This window comes from Contarinia nasturtii, unplaced genomic scaffold (genome assembly GCF_009176525.2).
Source record: "Contarinia nasturtii isolate CC-2019 unplaced genomic scaffold, AAFC_CNas_1.1 Cnas_scaffold_1240, whole genome shotgun sequence".
Classification (NCBI taxonomy): Eukaryota; Metazoa; Arthropoda; class Insecta; order Diptera; family Cecidomyiidae; genus Contarinia; species Contarinia nasturtii.
Window position 1 is genome coordinate 3707834 of NW_022198581.1, and position 18006 is coordinate 3725839.

Genomic DNA, 18006 nt, shown 5'->3' on the forward strand with positions numbered 1-18006 from the left:
GGAAAATCAATAAAATCAAACGAATTTTAACGTAAATCATATCGAAATCAGGACAATCATTTAGGACTATTGGGTGATTTTTAATAAATAAGTATTCAACCATAGAAAATGATTTCGTATAGATTTCTTTTGTGAGTGCGGAATGCACTCAATTTTGTCCATTTTTGTTTTCTCTTTAGATGAGCATGATATTATTTAAGAAAAAATTGAGATTTAGAATACATTTTCTATAGTTTTTTTTATATTGAATTTCTTAATTGTATATTGATGTTCATATTATAACAACTACCATCAGGCCACTTAATTTTTTTTTTTTTTGGTTTGTTTGTTTCATTCTTCTGACCTGCGATTGACCAAGTTGTCGCGGTATGGATCTCTGGGTTGCCGTTTCATAATGTCACTCTCGGGAGCCTCGTAGGCTAGCGAAATTGCCGGCACCTTGATAGTCAAAGTGATTTTGGTTTATTTTTACAGATTTTTTTTTGTGTTTTTGACAAAAAATTTGTTTGTTTGGAATTCTGTATTTTGTTTTTGTCATTTAGTAAATTTTATAATTATAAAGTACAATCATCATTGATTAAACAATATAAAATATTAAAAGCTTATTAAAATTGGAAATTTGTTTGAGCCTTTGTTTCTCTAGATTGTTATCTTCGTTTCCAATCGAACGAAGAGTAGGATTTTCACAAAATTTCCGTTTTGTTTTTTTTTTGTTTTTTTTTATTCATTCATATTTTATTATCTGCTCAGTTTGCATTCCAAGCTAAATGCGATTTTCTATAAGTTTTTGAAATCGCACATCGATCGTTCTGTATCGGGCGATTTATCAATTTATTCAAAGTGTTTGGTTTGATTTCCTTTTCAATATATTTTCGACTCCTAGCTCTTGTTGTAAAACACAAATTCAATACCGTTCCGTATATGTGTTTTTTTTTATTACATGAAACAATAATTAAAAGCGCCCACCCAAATTTATACAATTAGGAGGCATTTACTAATTTGCTATATCAGTTAGCCTACCTGAAAAAATATAGTTTACAAAACAAATTCTAGCATCAAATTTATACGATTATCAAACTGTATATTAAGTATTAAGCTGAGTATGCAAGAAGTAAATAAAAGCAAATAGCGCAGTTGATCATATTCGCTATAAATCGATTCGTATTGCCAACGTATTCACACGCATATATAGATATCCTATGCGAGTCGTGTGCCATGTTTTTCATTTTCTTTTTTGAACAATATCGGCAGTTTTTGCATTTGATTTGAGAATTTTCTTTTTCACGTGTAAAAATTATGTGTCGTGTGTTTAATATTGAGTAGTGTATGTTTGCTTTTTGTGTATTTTATAACGAAAAAATTTGTTTGAAAAGAAAAAGAAAAATTATGGTATGGAAAGATAAAATTTAAAAGATAAAAATAAAACAAGATGTCTCAAAATAAAAGGCAATCAAAATATTTCGAAAATAAATTTTTTGTACACTTTGGACATAATTCAAAATGAAGTCGAACAAACAAATCGAAAAAGTTCAAATTGAAAAGCGTATGGAAAATGAATGAATGGTGATGATGGTTGATGGATGAAATTTGTTATGAAATAAAATGTAGTTTTGATGATGTCAATTTGTTTTCATTTGTTTTTGCTTCAATTTTTTGTTTTTCAATTTCGAGATTGATTCGACTAAAAATAATAATAATAGAAAATCAAAGATGAATAACCCAGACACAAAATTGTTTGTTGTTGAGCACTAGAGCCAGCGCTGTCTATTTACCCATGCTTCAATTAAGATAAACGAAAAAACAAAATGAAAATTTTAATTTATGCTAACATATAACACATATACAAAACATATTTCAATGACTTCAATATCAAAATGGAAATCGATAAATTTGCTTGATTTGGTAAACATTTTTGGGATAAATAAATAGTACGCAGAATTACTAATTGCTGGTGTAGTCATCTCACTTTCAACTAATTGTTTCCGAAAACAACAAAAAAACGAAGTGTAGTGGATTTTTCACGCAAAAGTTATTCATGTTTGATTTGATAAAAAACCAAAACGAGAGCATACTTATCAAGAAAATAAAAACAATATAGTTATGAACACGAAATCTATGTGATATTCACTCCATTCCATGTATTATCTTTTATATTGACGTTTATGTTGCCACTAAGTGATATGTTACTAAAATGTTGTCTGCCATTTTGTTTGACAGAAGAAAACTTTTGGGGTTGCAAACAGTTATACACGAGGAAATACATTGTTGAAATTATTTGGTAAAGTAAGAAAGCTGGCACACACCGAAATAAACAGGGAAAAATGCTGTTATATGTTGATTTGACGAGAAAAAAAACTCACGCACAGGTTTTTTTCTATCTAAAAAAAAAGAAAACACGTTCGAACTGAAAAGTCAGTTTTTGGAAAATTACATTTTTTAGCGTGGAGACGAAAAATATGTTTCACTCGTGTGCTTTTAATATGTACAACTTATTTTTTCTTACGAAGGGGTATTATAATCCAATCGAGTGAATGGAGTAATGTGCGCTCAAACATATTTTACTTTTAAGATAAAAAGCTAAAAGGTGTAGGTAGAAAACCAAGTAAACAGAGAATTTGTATTGTTTTCGACACTCGACTAGCTTAATGTTTTGAGAACTACTTGAATATAAAACTTAATGGTAAACAACGTTTACTAATAAAAAAAACCAATGGAATGTTGACTAGCATTACTGGATTTGATTGGCAACGAAATGACATTATGTTATAAAAAAGAGATGGAATGGCCTTGCATTGGATTCAAAATGCATCAAAACCGTTACATTTCAAAAATACAAGAAAAAATAATATGATTTAAAATAAGAGTCGTGGCATTTGTCTCAAGACTATTTTCAAACTGAATAGAGAAAAAAATTAAGCAAATCCTGAAAACTAAAACAATTTTAATGAAAGCAAAAGTGAAGTGAATCGTCGAAACAGTATTTTTAATCAAAAAGAATAATCAGAAGAAGATGATGACGAAGAAGACGAACCGAAAAGAAACAAGAAATCGTATTGGCGAATTTATCTGGCTAGTTAAAAGATTCATTCAAAATAAAACCAAACGAAAGAAAAAAATTGCACGAGATGGAAGGAATATAGATAATATGTTTTTAACATTGATCGAACAGTATAAGCAAATGGGTAATATATAATATGTTCATTACGTATTAATGGAAGAAGTAAACAACAGACACACACATACACACACAATTATAAAATTAGTATTTTTTTTTAAAAAAAGAAGAAAAATAAAGTAGAGATTGATTTGGTGTGGACTTATTTGATATTTGAATATTTCGTAAATGAGATCAAATATGATAACGTTGAAGAATTACGAAAAAAGGTAAAATAAAATCAAATGCGGAATAGAAAGAATATATAAGACGAAAAAAAAATACAATGAAAGTTCATCAAATTAACCGATTGACGGTTGTTATCATAATGAATAGAATAAAATTAAAAAGTGAAACTATAACAATAGTATGTTGACACAAAGTAAAACTGATAAGTAAGAGATCAAATATGAAGAATAAATATTTTGTTTTATGCTTATATAGTTTGTAATAGAACTGGTTTTTTCGACAATATTTCTCCACTCGCATTGCAATTCATTTTAATATTTTTTATTTTTTTTTTATTTCATATGCAAATTGGACGCAATGAAGATACCATAATGGTTTACCTTTGATTAACCAGCTTGTCATTGATAGGATCCCGTGGTCGGCGCTTCATAATATCTGATTCAGCTGTCTCATAAGCTAACGAAATGGCTGGAACCTATTTATTGAAAATGCATAGTACATATGACTGCATTTTAGTAACCTTCGTTTTGTTTTTGTTTTTGGTTATTGTTGGCTGTGTAGGAAAAACGCTGTTACGTTTTTTTTTGTTTTCATTTATCAAAATTCTGTTTCTGAATGGCCTAACCCATTTTTTATTTGAGAAGTAACCATTTTTTCCCATTATTTTTGCGTGTTTTCTTTCATTGTTTTGTTACATCAAATGTGCGATCAAGAAAACCTTGATTGAAGTTGGAAAAAACCATTCATTTTCAGTTTATATCGATGAAATCAACGAAATAATAACCAAAAAATTGACATTTATAAACTTGTTTGAAACTTAAGATGCATTCGTCTTCACTTTGGAATTTATGCATTCTTGAAATATCATAAAAAATACTTTGTGTACTACTTTTTAAGCGAGTGTGTGTGTGTGATGAGAAGAGCGAGAACGGAGTCATCAAGTTTGAATATAAAAGATATATTGGTTCGATGAGTGACTTCGTAATCAAAAACTTTCTCAAAATGAATTATCCCATTCGCAATTTATCGGAAGTGTATAAAAACGGCACATTTTCCTTTCCAAAAAATGTGGTCATCCGATGCATCGAATCGATTAATACCAGGGGAAAATGAGCTAAGAAAATGGAATAAAAAAATTAGCTCATGATGCGAAAAGTTGTCAGTTTGCGAAATGGATTTTCATTCACTCTTTCGCTCAACAAAAACATATATACGAATATACAATGCGAATTTTGCCTAATCGGATACATAAAAAGTAGAACACGGAGTTTTTATGAATCTCACAATACAATAGCAGTGTTCAATTTTGCACAAAACGTTCAAAACTGGAAACTGACACAAACATGTTTGCATCGCGCATTAAAAGAAAAAAACCAAATTATATATTTATGAATAGAAAACGATAAGGAAACCACTAAAAATCAACAACTCAAGAAACAAACAAAATGCTAAAAAAAGTGTCCCTGCACATGACATATGATGAATATATTTGATTGTTTGATGTTTTTATTGGATGAATGAACAATGATGAATGGATATGTAATGAAATGTTTGATTACAGAATAAACCGAAATTTAAATTTTTCGATAAATAAACTGATTCGTTTTTTTCGGACTCATTATTGTTGTGTGTCCTGAACATAGTATGAATTTGAATGAAAATTTGATTTAAAAAAAAAAAAGAAAACTATGCGACACATCCACAAACGAAAATAATAAAAACGAAAATACAATGAATAAAATGTGAGGGGGTTGAAACTGAAGAGAATTTATGTAACAAAAATTAAATCAGTCTGAATGTATTGAATGCCTATTCGGATCGAAATAGCGAAAAATCAATTCAGATGTCTAATTACCTATCACATATGTTTTCAAAATTATCTAAACCCTAAATGTATTTTTCTGGTTCAAATTCCCTGAGATGTAATTCCAACAAATAAATGTTTGAATTGCTGTTACAATAAACACTGGAACATTTACAATACCATTCAATTCACTATTGCCGTCATTTCGACAATTTCTTTTGCATACATTAACTTAGTATATGTTTTTTTTTGTTCTAAACTAACAAAAATATAACATTCGTATTTTGTGGTCAAACATTGAATAAATGTTTATTTTGCACACGATTGTTCATTTTGAAAATCAATCAAGTGCTTGTGTCTATTTCATCTATATGTGTATATTGTGTGTGTGTGTTTGCGCGCTGAACACATTTTGGCACACTAAATAAAGTTATATAACAACATCATAATGTCGATGTCGTGACGGGTACATACACACATACACATTTTTATGACACAAAGCACAGTCATTTGTTGACAAAAGATAAAAACAGTGATAGTAAAATCACAAAATTATAGTTATCATTGGTTTTTTTTTCGTGCAACGAAAAATTGAGTATCTCTCGCATATATAAAATATATATATTTTATGGTCATTTGGGTGTTTTTTGTATGGTTATTATTGTTTTTATGTGTAAGTAAGTAAGTAAAAAATGGTCGGTTAAATGTTTTGTTTTTTAATAAATGTTACACATGAAATTAAATTACGAATAATATGTATTAGTAACAGTAGAAAAAAAAAATTGATAAAAAATTATCGAGCATAACAACAACAAGTGACACAGATTTCTAAAAAAACAATCTTGAATACTTCTCTCGAAATTGTGCATTTTTTGTGTATATTTTCTTCAAATATGCTCTTCATTTTTTTACCAACAATTTTATTTAATCCAATGGCAATTTCTTATTATTGTTCAAATGATTAATTTACAGCCCTTTTGAGGATAAACAAAATAACCAAACCGTTTTATTTATTAAAATGTGTGACTAAAATAATAACGACAAATGCAATTAACAAACCCATTAACGTTTTAGTGTGTGTATTTTTTTTATGTTTGATTGCAGAAAACCAAGAGTGTGTGAACACCAAACCAATTTTTTCAAGTATCAACTAAATAAATATGTTGGATTTTAATTGTGTGTTATTCGTAAGTCGGGAATGAATAACGAACAAAAAATATTTATAAAAAAAAAACAAATAATAAGAGAGAAATAAAAGTATAAGTGGCACCTGGAATTGACTAATTTATCGCTGTATGGATTTCGTGGTTGACGTTTCATAATATCTGATTCAGCTTGTTCATAAGCCAAGGATATAGCCGGTACCTAAGTAATTGTGTTTGATTGAGGTGGTTTTTTTTTTGGTTTGAAAAATAAAAATAAAGTTTTAAAAAAAAGAGTGAAACCAATCTAAAAACAAAGTCCTTAAAAAATATTGTACAACAAAAAGTTGGTAAATCTTATTATATATTTCTGGCATAATTTCATCTAACGCTTTTTTTCGTGTTTTATTTTTTTGCCTTCGCCGAAAAAACATGTTTTCGTTGATTATACTTCATTACATGTGTAATGCATGTATTCAATTGTTATTTATTATTTTTGTTGTTATTGATGTGAGTGATGTTTCATATATATAAAATAGATTAAAAAATATCGGTCGGAAGATAGAATTTGGTTTTGTCTACAAAATGTCAATTGATAGAATTCAATAGAAACTTCGAAATGACTTTTCGAGCAAGTTAAAAGAATAGAGTTTGGGTATATTTTTGTTGTGTGAATTGGAATATACGAAGAATATTCTTATTGAGAGTGCGATACAAAGTTGTCTATGTAAAAACTTTACGGATGGATGCCATTATTACATTGTACAAGATATTTTTTAACTATATTATCATAGGACAAACAAATTTTGTTTAACTTCTTCTTCTTCTTATTCTTCATATTCAAAATGAATAAACAGAAACAATTTAAGAGCGAGAAGAAATAGAAAAAGTCATTGCATTACAATTTTTTTTTTTTGAAATAAAATAGAGATATTATATATAGAGAGAAAGAGAGCTCTAGCAAAGGAAATTATGTATACGGTTTGTATTTAATTTCGAAAGGAAATCGTCATATCAAATTCGATATAAATCTAAAATATCATAAAAGAAATTAGAATTTCTATGCACGCATAAGCATCTCAATATACTGGAGAAAGGAAAATAATATGAATAGAAATTAAACTGATAAAACATTTGGTTTCTCAAATAATACAAGGTACAAAATGTTTCGCAGTGGAACATGTTGGGCAATTTTTCGTTAGTGTTTCTTTCTTTCTTTTTGGTTTGGTTTTTTCACCACTTTTTGGAAATCGAATTTGCCGAATCATGAATAAAGGTCCGTGTCATTTTTCTTGATCTTGATTTGTACGTGCATGTTCCATCTTGAAACCGAGCTCTATATAGTTCATAGGTTTTTTATTTTGTTAAAAAAATATTTCGGGTACTTTTTTGGCAAAAAAAAATGTTCGCAAACGCTTTTAAATGTGCGTTTTACCTCGAGTTGACGAGGTTATCTGAGTATGGATTTCTAGGACGTCTTTTCATTATATCGGATTCTGATCCTTCGTATGCAAGTGAAATGGCTGGTACCTAAATAAATCCGGCCAGGAACGTGAGTGTGAGTGTTTGTTTTATTTTGAATAGAATATTTATGTGAAATAAAGTTCTTTTCTTTGTATAAGTGTATAATGTTTTAAAATGTTCAAGCTAAATTTGAAACTGAATTATTATATAAAATATGCTACTTTGGGTAAAATCTTGATTGTTTTGTTTTTGGTCTGATCTAATTAAGCCTAATATAATACTGTATTTATACCCTGTATATAATTTTTGGACGGATTGGAATGTCAATTGTTATTCTTTTGTTGTACACTTACAATTATCAGTCGAATTTAGATCTAAAGCTTAATTTTTCTCATAATTTTTTTTTCTTTGCAACTTTGAATAAATTCTGCAGTAGATTTCTTTTCATAATACGATAAATGCTTGTTTTTTTTGGTTAGCATTGTTTGTGTTTGTTTTTGGTTTGTTCTCACAATGAAACAGGATTTAAAATTGATAAAATAGAAAAAATGCATGATTCACTTACCATATCAGTTCCTAAATCAATACACAAAATTGTAACCGTACCCAATGGCAATGGAATATCAAGTAAAATGAATGCCAAGAATGGTGAGATTTCCGGAATGTTTGATGTCAGAGTGTAGGCAATTGATTTTTTCAAATTGTCGAAAATCAAACGACCTTCTTCAACACCAGTAACGATTGATGCGAAATTATCATCCAACAAGATCATGTCAGCAGCCTAAAAGATTTTACAATAAAAAAACATCGAGTTAGATAGCTGTATAAATGTGTATGTTCTGAGCGATGAATTATGTATAATTAAAATTGTCGGTAGTTACTTGTTTTGATACATCTGAACCAGCAATACCCATAGCAACACCAATATCGGCCTTTTTCAAAGCAGGTGAATCGTTGACACCGTCACCAGTTACAGCGACAATGGCGCCCATTCGTTGACAACCTTCGACAATGATCAATTTCTGTTGTGGCGATGTACGAGCGAATACAATTTCAGTGTGATAACGAAGAATTTCATCAAGTTGTTCGGTTGAAACGTCACGCAATTCAGCACCATGAACGACGGCCGCTTTGGCTTCACGTGGATTAACTTCTGATACAGGGATGTTTAGACGTTGTGCAATATCTTCAACGGTTTCGTTGCCTTCCGAAATGATGCCGACCGATTTGGCAATGGCTTTAGCTGTAATTGGATGATCACCAGTAACCATAATGACTTTAATACCGGCCGAACGACATTTGGCGACAGCATCTGGTACAGCGGCACGCGGTGGATCAATCATTGACATTAAACCAACAAAACGTAAATTATCGAGTGGGAAATTTGGTTCGTCCGTATTGAATTTAAAGCCATTTGGATATTTATCGGATGGAAGTAATGTATCGCAAAATCCAAGTACACGTTCGCCAAGACCACCCAATTCCAAATATGCATTGTTGAATGCTTCTTTCATTTCTTCGTCTAATACTTTTTCTTTGCCATTGATGAAAATGCTGCCGCATCGTTCCAAAATTCGTTCGGGTGCTCCCTTCATTACAAGCAAATAGCGTGGATCGCCCGCTTCTTCAGTTTCATGGATTGATACTTGATATTTGTTCGTTGAATTGAATGGAATTTCGGCAATTTTCTTATTCTTTTTACGAATGGACATGACATCGCCCAAAGCAAGTTCCATACATTTAAGTAAAGCTGCTTCTGATGCATCACCGCTAACTTCTTTCTTCAATATTGGTACACCCTCTTGGCCACCTTTGAATTCGGCACGATTACACAATGTTGCGATGCGTGACAATGCTTTGAATCCAGGACTTGTGCGATCATATTGAACACCTGATTGATCTTCAGTGGTATCGGCTTCAATGATTTGATTATCGAACCACATATGCGCAACGGTCATACGATTTTGTGTTAATGTACCGGTTTTATCTGAGCAAATGGTTGATGTTGAGCCCAATGTTTCCACAGCTTCTAAATTCTTAACCAAACAATTCTTTGATGCCATACGTTTGGCTGTCAATGTCAAGCACACCGTTACGGTGGCCAATAGACCTTCGGGCACGTTTGCAACAATGATACCAATCAAGAAAATGACAGCATCTAACCAATGATAACCTAAGATGAATGCAATGACGAAGAATGTAACACCCAAGAAGACAGCTACACCGGTAATCAAATGAATGAAATGATGGATTTCTTTAGCAATTGGCGTTTCGCCTGTGTCCAAACCGGATGCCAAACCAGCAATACGACCCATTACAGTGTGATCACCGCAACTGATTACAACACCTTTGGCAGTACCTTCAACCGCATTTGTTGAAAAGAATGCAAGATTTTTCGTTTCCAATGGATTGTCGTGAGTGAATTCAGAGCTACGTGACTGTGGCTCCGATTCGCCAGTCAGTGATGAATTGTCAACCTGAATTTAATTGTACGACAAAAACAAATTCATTAATATCATTACAAATGTCATAAAATGTCATGACACATTCAGTCATTCATTTATTGTCGTCACTTTCACTCACCTTAAAGTTTCTGGCTTCAATAATTCGAATATCGGCCGGTATTCTGTCACCGAATTTCACTTCAACAACATCACCCAATACCAAATCTTCAGCACGCAATGTAAGCTTTTCACCTTCACGAATGACTGTTGCGAATTGCGGTACCATGTTTTTAAACGATTCCATAATCTTTGAACTTTTTGATTCCTATAAATTAAAGACGTTGAAATGGTATCAGTAACATCAATTATTTAACATCACTCTCACAATCATTTACCTGATAGTATGAGAAAATACCGGTGACTATGACAACAGCTGCAAGTACAATACCCAAATATAAATTATCGTCGGATGGTTCTTCGCTTGTACTGGCTTGAATAGAATAGGCAACGAAACATAAAACGGCACCAATCCATAGCAACAATGCAAAACCGCCAAACAGATTTTTGCAAAATTTAACCCATTCGGGTGTTTGTTTCGGTGGTGTTAACGCATTCGGTCCATCGCGTTCCAAATTTTCCTTAGCCTTTGCATGACTTAGACCCTATCAATACACAAATTCATTTCAGTTTTATTTTCAATGCATAACATTTTCCATTGCTTTTATTTACAAATGTTTGCTTGTAACTTACATTTTCGGGATGTGTTTGAAATCGTTGATACAGTTCATCTGACGTGATCTTGTGGTAGTCGATGTCCAATTCTTGCTTAAGATCATCAAGATTCTCCTTTTTTGCTGCCTTTTGCTTAGCCATCTTACGTCTTGACTGTAGTTATACGTTTCGGATTAAAAAAAGAAGAAGAAAAATATCCGATTAGGTTGTGTATATAATGAAATTGGGAAAAATCTCAATAAAAACTGAAATTACTGTTATGTTAATTAAATAATCAATGTGATTTTGCATTTTTATATTTATCCATTGGCATCAATTAACGCAAGATTTTTATCATTACTGACTGATCTATAAATAGTTCCAATTTCGCCTTTTAAAAAATGCAAAATCACAAAATGGTTAAAGTGATACATAATCCCGCAAAACCACACACCTCATTCTCACAAAATCATACACACATATAGAAATTACATTAAATACTTACTCAGCGTCCGAAGTACTATAATTACTATTGTACAATACAATATACAATACAATACATATATAATATAAATACTATTGAAATGTGTGCTCATGAGCCTATATGCAATATGAACATTTGGATTCAGTTGTGAATAAATGAAACAACAGCCGAGAATTATGTAAATGTTTACTTATGAGATATTTCTAATTTAAAGAACTAATTCAGCCTTGGCAATCACAAAAACCATTGTAACATGCCAAATAATTTGTGGGGTCTAGTGTAAATCAAGTATTGAGAAATAAAACGAAGAAAAATGACAAAATGATGTAATAGCAAAATTTCAAGTCCTTGGGATATGCGATGAAAAATTGGTAAATCGAAGCGCAAAAAAAAATCTTCCATGTTGCTTTCACAACAATAACAACCAAGATGACTTGAATTTCAAGACTTACGAAATTGTATATCAATGTTCGAATGGAAGCATGCGAACCCCTATTTTATGGTGCGTAGATTTTGGAAAAAAGGGGTTCTCAATGTATGTACGAGAACGATTCGGTTCTATTCATCGTCAATCTCTTGACATACTGCGCAGTAAAAGTAACATGATCCAATGATGGGTTTTGTTCAAATGATTTTGTTTATACAAACGAGATTGATGTTAAGTTTGCCGCGTGCACCACATACTCCCTTTCCTTTTTTTTCTCACATATTTAATGTCTGATTTTCAACGAACAAAAAAGAAATCAGAGTTAGCGACACTGATGTCATTCGGTGTGCACGTGAAATGTGCACGCAGTTAACGGAATAAGGAAACCGAAGAATAAACGATGATTTTATTTTTGTAAACGCAAAATGGGATGAACTATATGATGTGGTGTTAAACTGAATGCAGTAATAATAATAATAATTTGAAACGGATGGAGTATTTTGCGTACATGTTTCAGGTATATTCCATTTTATTTGAAATGACGTCAATGAAATGAATGACCATGGTTTCTTAATTGAATTGAATTCCCTTTTAAACGTTCCGTTATATTAAATTCCAATCATGGCAAAAATAACCGAATACATCGAATTAATCATTAAATTGTAGATCAGACATAGTATATCATTTGGAATTTAAAGTCACTGAACACTTAATTGAAGATCCCCATTTTTTCAAGTGTTTCCTTTATCAAAAATAAGAGAGTAAGCTATTGTTTTCAATGATTCACAAAAGGTCTTAACATACATTTAAAAGCAAACATGCAAACCTATATACAGATAAGCCAAAATAAGGTTTTTGTTTTTCTAAATGGATTAGTATATAAATATCAAACAAAGTCAGTGTCAAATAAATTTGTAAGGTTGAGAGACAAAAAGTACACACATATATTCATATACGTCGGTCAATTGAAAACGTTGAACAAACAGATTAGTTACTATTTTGTTTCTTTTGTTTAATCATTTTAGTTTAAAATGTCCTTATAAAATAAATTGATTGAGAAAGCGATTGTGTGTATATATATATATATTAAAATGTTTGGTGAGTGTTAGTGAATTGGTTAGTTTTGACTAGAAAGTTAATTCCAATGAAAAATCTCTCCATAGATCCAATTGGACAGAAAAAAATTAAATTGTGGTGGATATGTTTAACACATTTTTTTTTTTGCAATACCTTGAAGAATCCATCTGCCGTTTGGTTATCGTCTGGCACTGTCGTAACAGTTGCGACTCGATAGGAGTCCGTCCTTCCGTGCTACGGGTTTTTGTTTTTATTTTTTTGTTTGTTTTTATTGTTTGTGTGTGTACATGGTATTTTTATGTGTTTGTATTTTGTTTTATATTTCGGATTGGGAAGGGAATGATTTTATTGATGACAAACAATATAATGGCATATAAATAGGCGAATAAACGAAAAATTATTATAAGTAAAGTATATTATTACATAATGATTTAAAAATTTGTAAGAAAAAAAAATCAATAGAACAAAAAACAGATTGAAAATAAAACAAAATGCATTCATTTACTATATAAAATATATATTTTTAAAAAAATTAGATGGACAAACAAAATTTTCAGTAGTTCAATAGTTCAAACATAACTCGATGTGAAAACTCAAACAATCAATTTGGAATTAAGTAAAACGAAATATGTTAATTGGCAAGCGAGATTGAAATATCAAACAAATTTCGATACAGCAAAAAGTTGCATATTTTTTTTGTTATTTCCCATTTTGTCGACGGATAGCATAATCAAATGAGAGCGAAATAATGATTCTCGTATGAAATCTATGATTTACTGTTGGAATTATGTGAAAGCGATCGATAAGAAGGGCAACGCATGGAAAGCTCTGTCATACTGAATACGAAACGTATTCATCTCAAACAGTCAGTTCGGCTCACTCAGCTCTAGGATATTTTATGTAATACAAGTGTGTATCGTGCGCATATCATATCGTTTTGAATATCACTTTTCCTCTTGACAGGAGAAGCGAAAAAAATACAACTTGTGAAAAATTAGTAGCTGAAGCGAAAATCATGTAGACATTGACACAATTTTCAAAAACACAATTTATCTGTTTTTAGTAAATTCACACTAAAAAATTTATAGATATAACAAATTACATCTCACATCATAGTTAATGGGATTTTCCTAGCTGTGAAAAAAATATGTTTTTTTCTATTGCTTTTTGTTTGAAGAAAATATGGGTAAAAACAATGTTGACGCATACAACATACATTTTCAATAAAACGCAGAGCATGCGCAGAACACATTCAGTAGTTCAGTAAGGGTTCTATTGCCGACAAAAACTTTTTGGTCCGGATATTTTTCTCATATGGGAACTCTCTTGTTTTCTCCAAAATCGAACACACAAAGAGAGTGAGGGAGAAATAAAAAATAAATGATAAATACATAGACACTGTTGTGAGAAAGGGTAGGGTATATTGGCGAGCAATGGAAAATAAAACAACAACAAAGATTGCATGCATTTTTGCAAAAAAGAAGTTATTTAAATAAAATGCGCTCATATTTGGTCATTTACTTCGTGAAATTTTTGGTGTCAGTAGATTTTTTACATAAATAACTGGATTTTATTGATTTTTCTCTCGTCGTGGGCACCCTTTTTTGACCATTAACCGAATGAGAAAAAAAAGTTTATGGAATTGAAATGAAAAAGTAAAATGTAAAAAATTTTAATAAAAAAAAGATGACATGAAATCGATGAGATTCGTTTGAAAATAATGTTTTATGTATTTTGTTCCCTTTCAAGGATTTCAAGGTGGAACATGAAACATTAACAAAGTGTATTTTGTGCTATAATGTTACATAACTGAAACAGAGAACTTGGTTTCTATTCTATTCTAACAATTTAACAAGAGCAAAAAGACAATACAACGGAACAAAAATGCTGTTTTTTATATCTTCACAAAAACGAATTCTTTTTTTTTTAAAGACAACACAAAGCCATTTCAAGCGGAAAAACGGATGCACATTTTATTCGAAATGCAATCTGTATTAAAATGAATTTAATAAAAAAACAACGAATACACTTTTTCACGAATAACTAGAGACGCATACATTGGCAATAATATAATATAAATATTAATCGAATGGTGGTAAATGGCCGTATTTGTTGTTTAGATGTGTCTAATCACCAATCAATTACATAATAAATGAAATTCTTACGTGTCGGAAATTGAATTCCACGTGTTCAAAAGTTTTTGATTGATTGTAGTTCGTTCACTGTGAACACACTGTATGACTTTTTCTTTATATTTATTCCAATGCTCAACGTATTGTTTTTCCTACACTTTGTTTTTCTTTTTCTTTCTCTCTCTCTCGCTCTTTCTATTTGTCTCACAGAAGTATCTTTGTCGATGGAGACTATCCGTTCTTTTTCTCTGTCTATAAAATGGTCTAAAATGTGGTATTTTTTTTTCATTCGATGCCATTTCGATTTGTCGATGAAAAAGCAAAGAAATCAGAGAAAATTTCTCCCATTAGATATAGTAGTAAACATAGAATGTGTCTGAAACTTTTTTTTTCGTATAAAATTTAGTAATTTTTTTTTTCATTTGCTATCCCAGTTTCTTTTCGTATTCGGATGTATAAATATGGTTTAAAAAAGCGATTTTTGTTCTGTTTTCATTTTTATACTGCAATAAATTAGCATAAAATCAGATCAATCGGAAAGAAACAACAGCTCAACGATTTGCTCTTGAAAACAGAGCGATAAAACCGTTGTGTGAGCTGAAGTTTGTTTTTTTTTTGGTTCAAACATTAAACATAAAAGAACATTGTCGATTTCGATTATACAATCGAAAAGCTCTATTGAGTATATGCCATTGTTTATACTTTCGATTGATCGAATTTTGATTGTATAACTGGAACAAATGGTGTACACACGGACAATGGACGAAAATCTGTTTTGAACAGAGTGAAGAAAAAAATATATGTGAAGTACACACACTAATATAAATACTATAAATAACTGCTTCCTGCTATAGTGTTAAAACGTTCAATGAGCCATAAACTCGCAAGGTCGTGGTGTAAATTCAATCAAATTGTCGCCAAAGCTCAACTATTTGCCAATGCTGCCGACATGAAAACGAACGAAAATGAAGTGAAAAAAAACAGATACACACACACATTAAATTAAAAGACCTAGAACAATATTCATTTTCGTTGCATTCTTGTTCCATGTGTAGAAAAGTTTTTCGATTTTTATTTCTACTTTCGTGAATTGCCTGGTGTAATTTTCACGCGAAATGAAACGTTCAGTTTGGTTCGTTGCGGCCAGATAAAAGAAGGAAAAAAGGCAATTTCGTTCAGGGAATGGAAATGAGAGAAAAAGAGAGAGAATGCACGGTTTTCCTTTGGATTTCCACAAAATATGAGAGTATGTGTGGTTGTGGCGAATGGTGTGTGCGTTTTTTTTACTTTTGACGTATAGACTCGAGTATGGCAATCGTACTCAACAACGATGGTGCAAGCGGGGCATGAACAATATGCCAGAATGCCGAAAAAATCGATACTGATTTACCTTGTAGAAAATTTTCAGGAGAAATTGTACCAAATGTACCGCTCGCTCATTTCCACTCTATCCTTCCCTCTTTTCTGTACAGTTTCTGTGTGAATGTTCATGTATATCGGCAATATTCTCTCACATTCTCAATGATATGTAGTTGGTTCTCGTCATTGTAAAACAATTCGCCGTCCATAGCAAAGATTTGTGTATATCGCTTTCGGAATTTTAACGCTTGCTATCAAAGTGGATCCGTATTCCGTACGGTCTTTTTGTGACTTGCTCAATTCACAAACGGTAAGACAATTTTCTAACATGGAACGATGACAGCGACGACGACGACGACGAAGTTGTTGATGAAGAATTTTTCAAAATTTTATAACAATTCACATTTTTTTTTCGTTGGCAAATTTTGAAACAAATGCATTTAATTTCACTTTCAATGTGCTGTAATTTGTGTGTAAGTGTTCGAAAAATGTTGTGCTCAATAATAAGCATCTTAATTTTCCACTTACCTCTTCGCTTTTTAGCATTTCGATTACAAAAGAAAAATTGTTCTATATTTGATTGCGTAACGTTTCGATTATTCAATGTGAGGGGGGTTGTAGAGAGGGATGGCGGCTTTGAACGTTTCGATGGAGTTTATTTTTTTCTCACTTTAACAACCTGTGTCTCTCTTTCGCACGCGCCACATTCGTTTGCCTCTTTTTATGGTATTGGAATTGACATTCACCGAAAATTGGTATACGTGTATGCGATGGTATATGTGTGAGCGTGCGGTATGTATGTAATACTCTATTTGGCGATGGCTGAAGATAAATTGCTCGAGCTTCCTCAATTTACTTGAAAAAGTTAACATTGATAACGAACTCCGATTATTATTAATGTCATTGTATGGTTGAATTGAAATTGCTAATGTGCAAACGCGGACTGGCTCTTACGTTCTTGTACTTTTTATTTCTTTCTCTCCCTCTCTATCTTTTTTCCTATCGTCAATGACTTATTCCTTAAATCTTTACGTAATACGTAAAGTCCAAATGAATCAAATTGTTATAGATGAAAAATCCAAAGTGTTTCACTTTCGGGACGTGAAATTATGTTTTTTTTTTCTCTATCGTTGCTCATCTTTCTATCATGTTTTCTTTGTGACACAATATAAACCGTAATTGCACAACATTGAAAATCGGTATGTCAACGTAGAATGTATCTTTTCTGTGTGTATTTTGTTGCTTTCAAAATGTGCATTCTGCAGCAATACATTTTGGATTATATAACGATCTATATGCGATTTGATTGTGGAAACAACAGCAACAACAACAATAAAAAAAAAATGAGACAAAGCTTTTTGTACAGAGAAACAGAGATTTGGTTATGAAGAGGATGAAAATAAAAATGTTTCTAAAATGCATAACGTACAAGACGAGCACAAAACAAATTTAATTGCTTGGTGTATTTTATTTTATTTTCTAATCTGGATGAGATTTGGGTAGATTTATTTATTTTAAATGTGTGAGTATTGTTTTTGTTGTTTAAGCGAAAATGATTTTAAGCACACACACATACACACACTGACATTCAAGAGTTTCATGAAAACTACTATTCTCAT

General features: G+C 31.2%; 1 protein-coding gene across 8 annotated transcripts in view; it reads right to left on the bottom strand.

Annotated features, from left to right (window-relative positions):
• Positions 1 to 18006, bottom strand: part of LOC116345415 (sodium/potassium-transporting ATPase subunit alpha) — a 36411-nt gene that overhangs the window by 7810 nt on the left and 10595 nt on the right. Inside the window, exons 1-8 of one of the 8 annotated variants that reach the window (XM_031774734.1) lie at positions 16916 to 16948; positions 13050 to 13130; positions 10948 to 11082; positions 10593 to 10859; positions 10337 to 10522; positions 8635 to 10230; positions 8319 to 8534; positions 344 to 438 (exon numbers count right to left, since the gene is read on the bottom strand). In XM_031774734.1, coding sequence (XP_031630594.1) covers positions 344 to 438; positions 8319 to 8534; positions 8635 to 10230; positions 10337 to 10522; positions 10593 to 10859; positions 10948 to 11082; positions 13050 to 13130; positions 16916 to 16933 — 2594 coding nt within the window. In that variant the 5' untranslated portion in view covers positions 16934 to 16948. Of the gene's footprint in view, positions 1 to 343; positions 439 to 3719; positions 3819 to 6417; positions 6513 to 7724; positions 7820 to 8318; positions 8535 to 8634; positions 10231 to 10336; positions 10523 to 10592; positions 10860 to 10947; positions 11083 to 13049; positions 13131 to 15061; positions 15293 to 16915; positions 17243 to 18006 lie in introns of those variants that run through there. The other 7 variants (XM_031774738.1, XM_031774735.1, XM_031774739.1 and 4 more) reach the window with 7 other exon arrangements.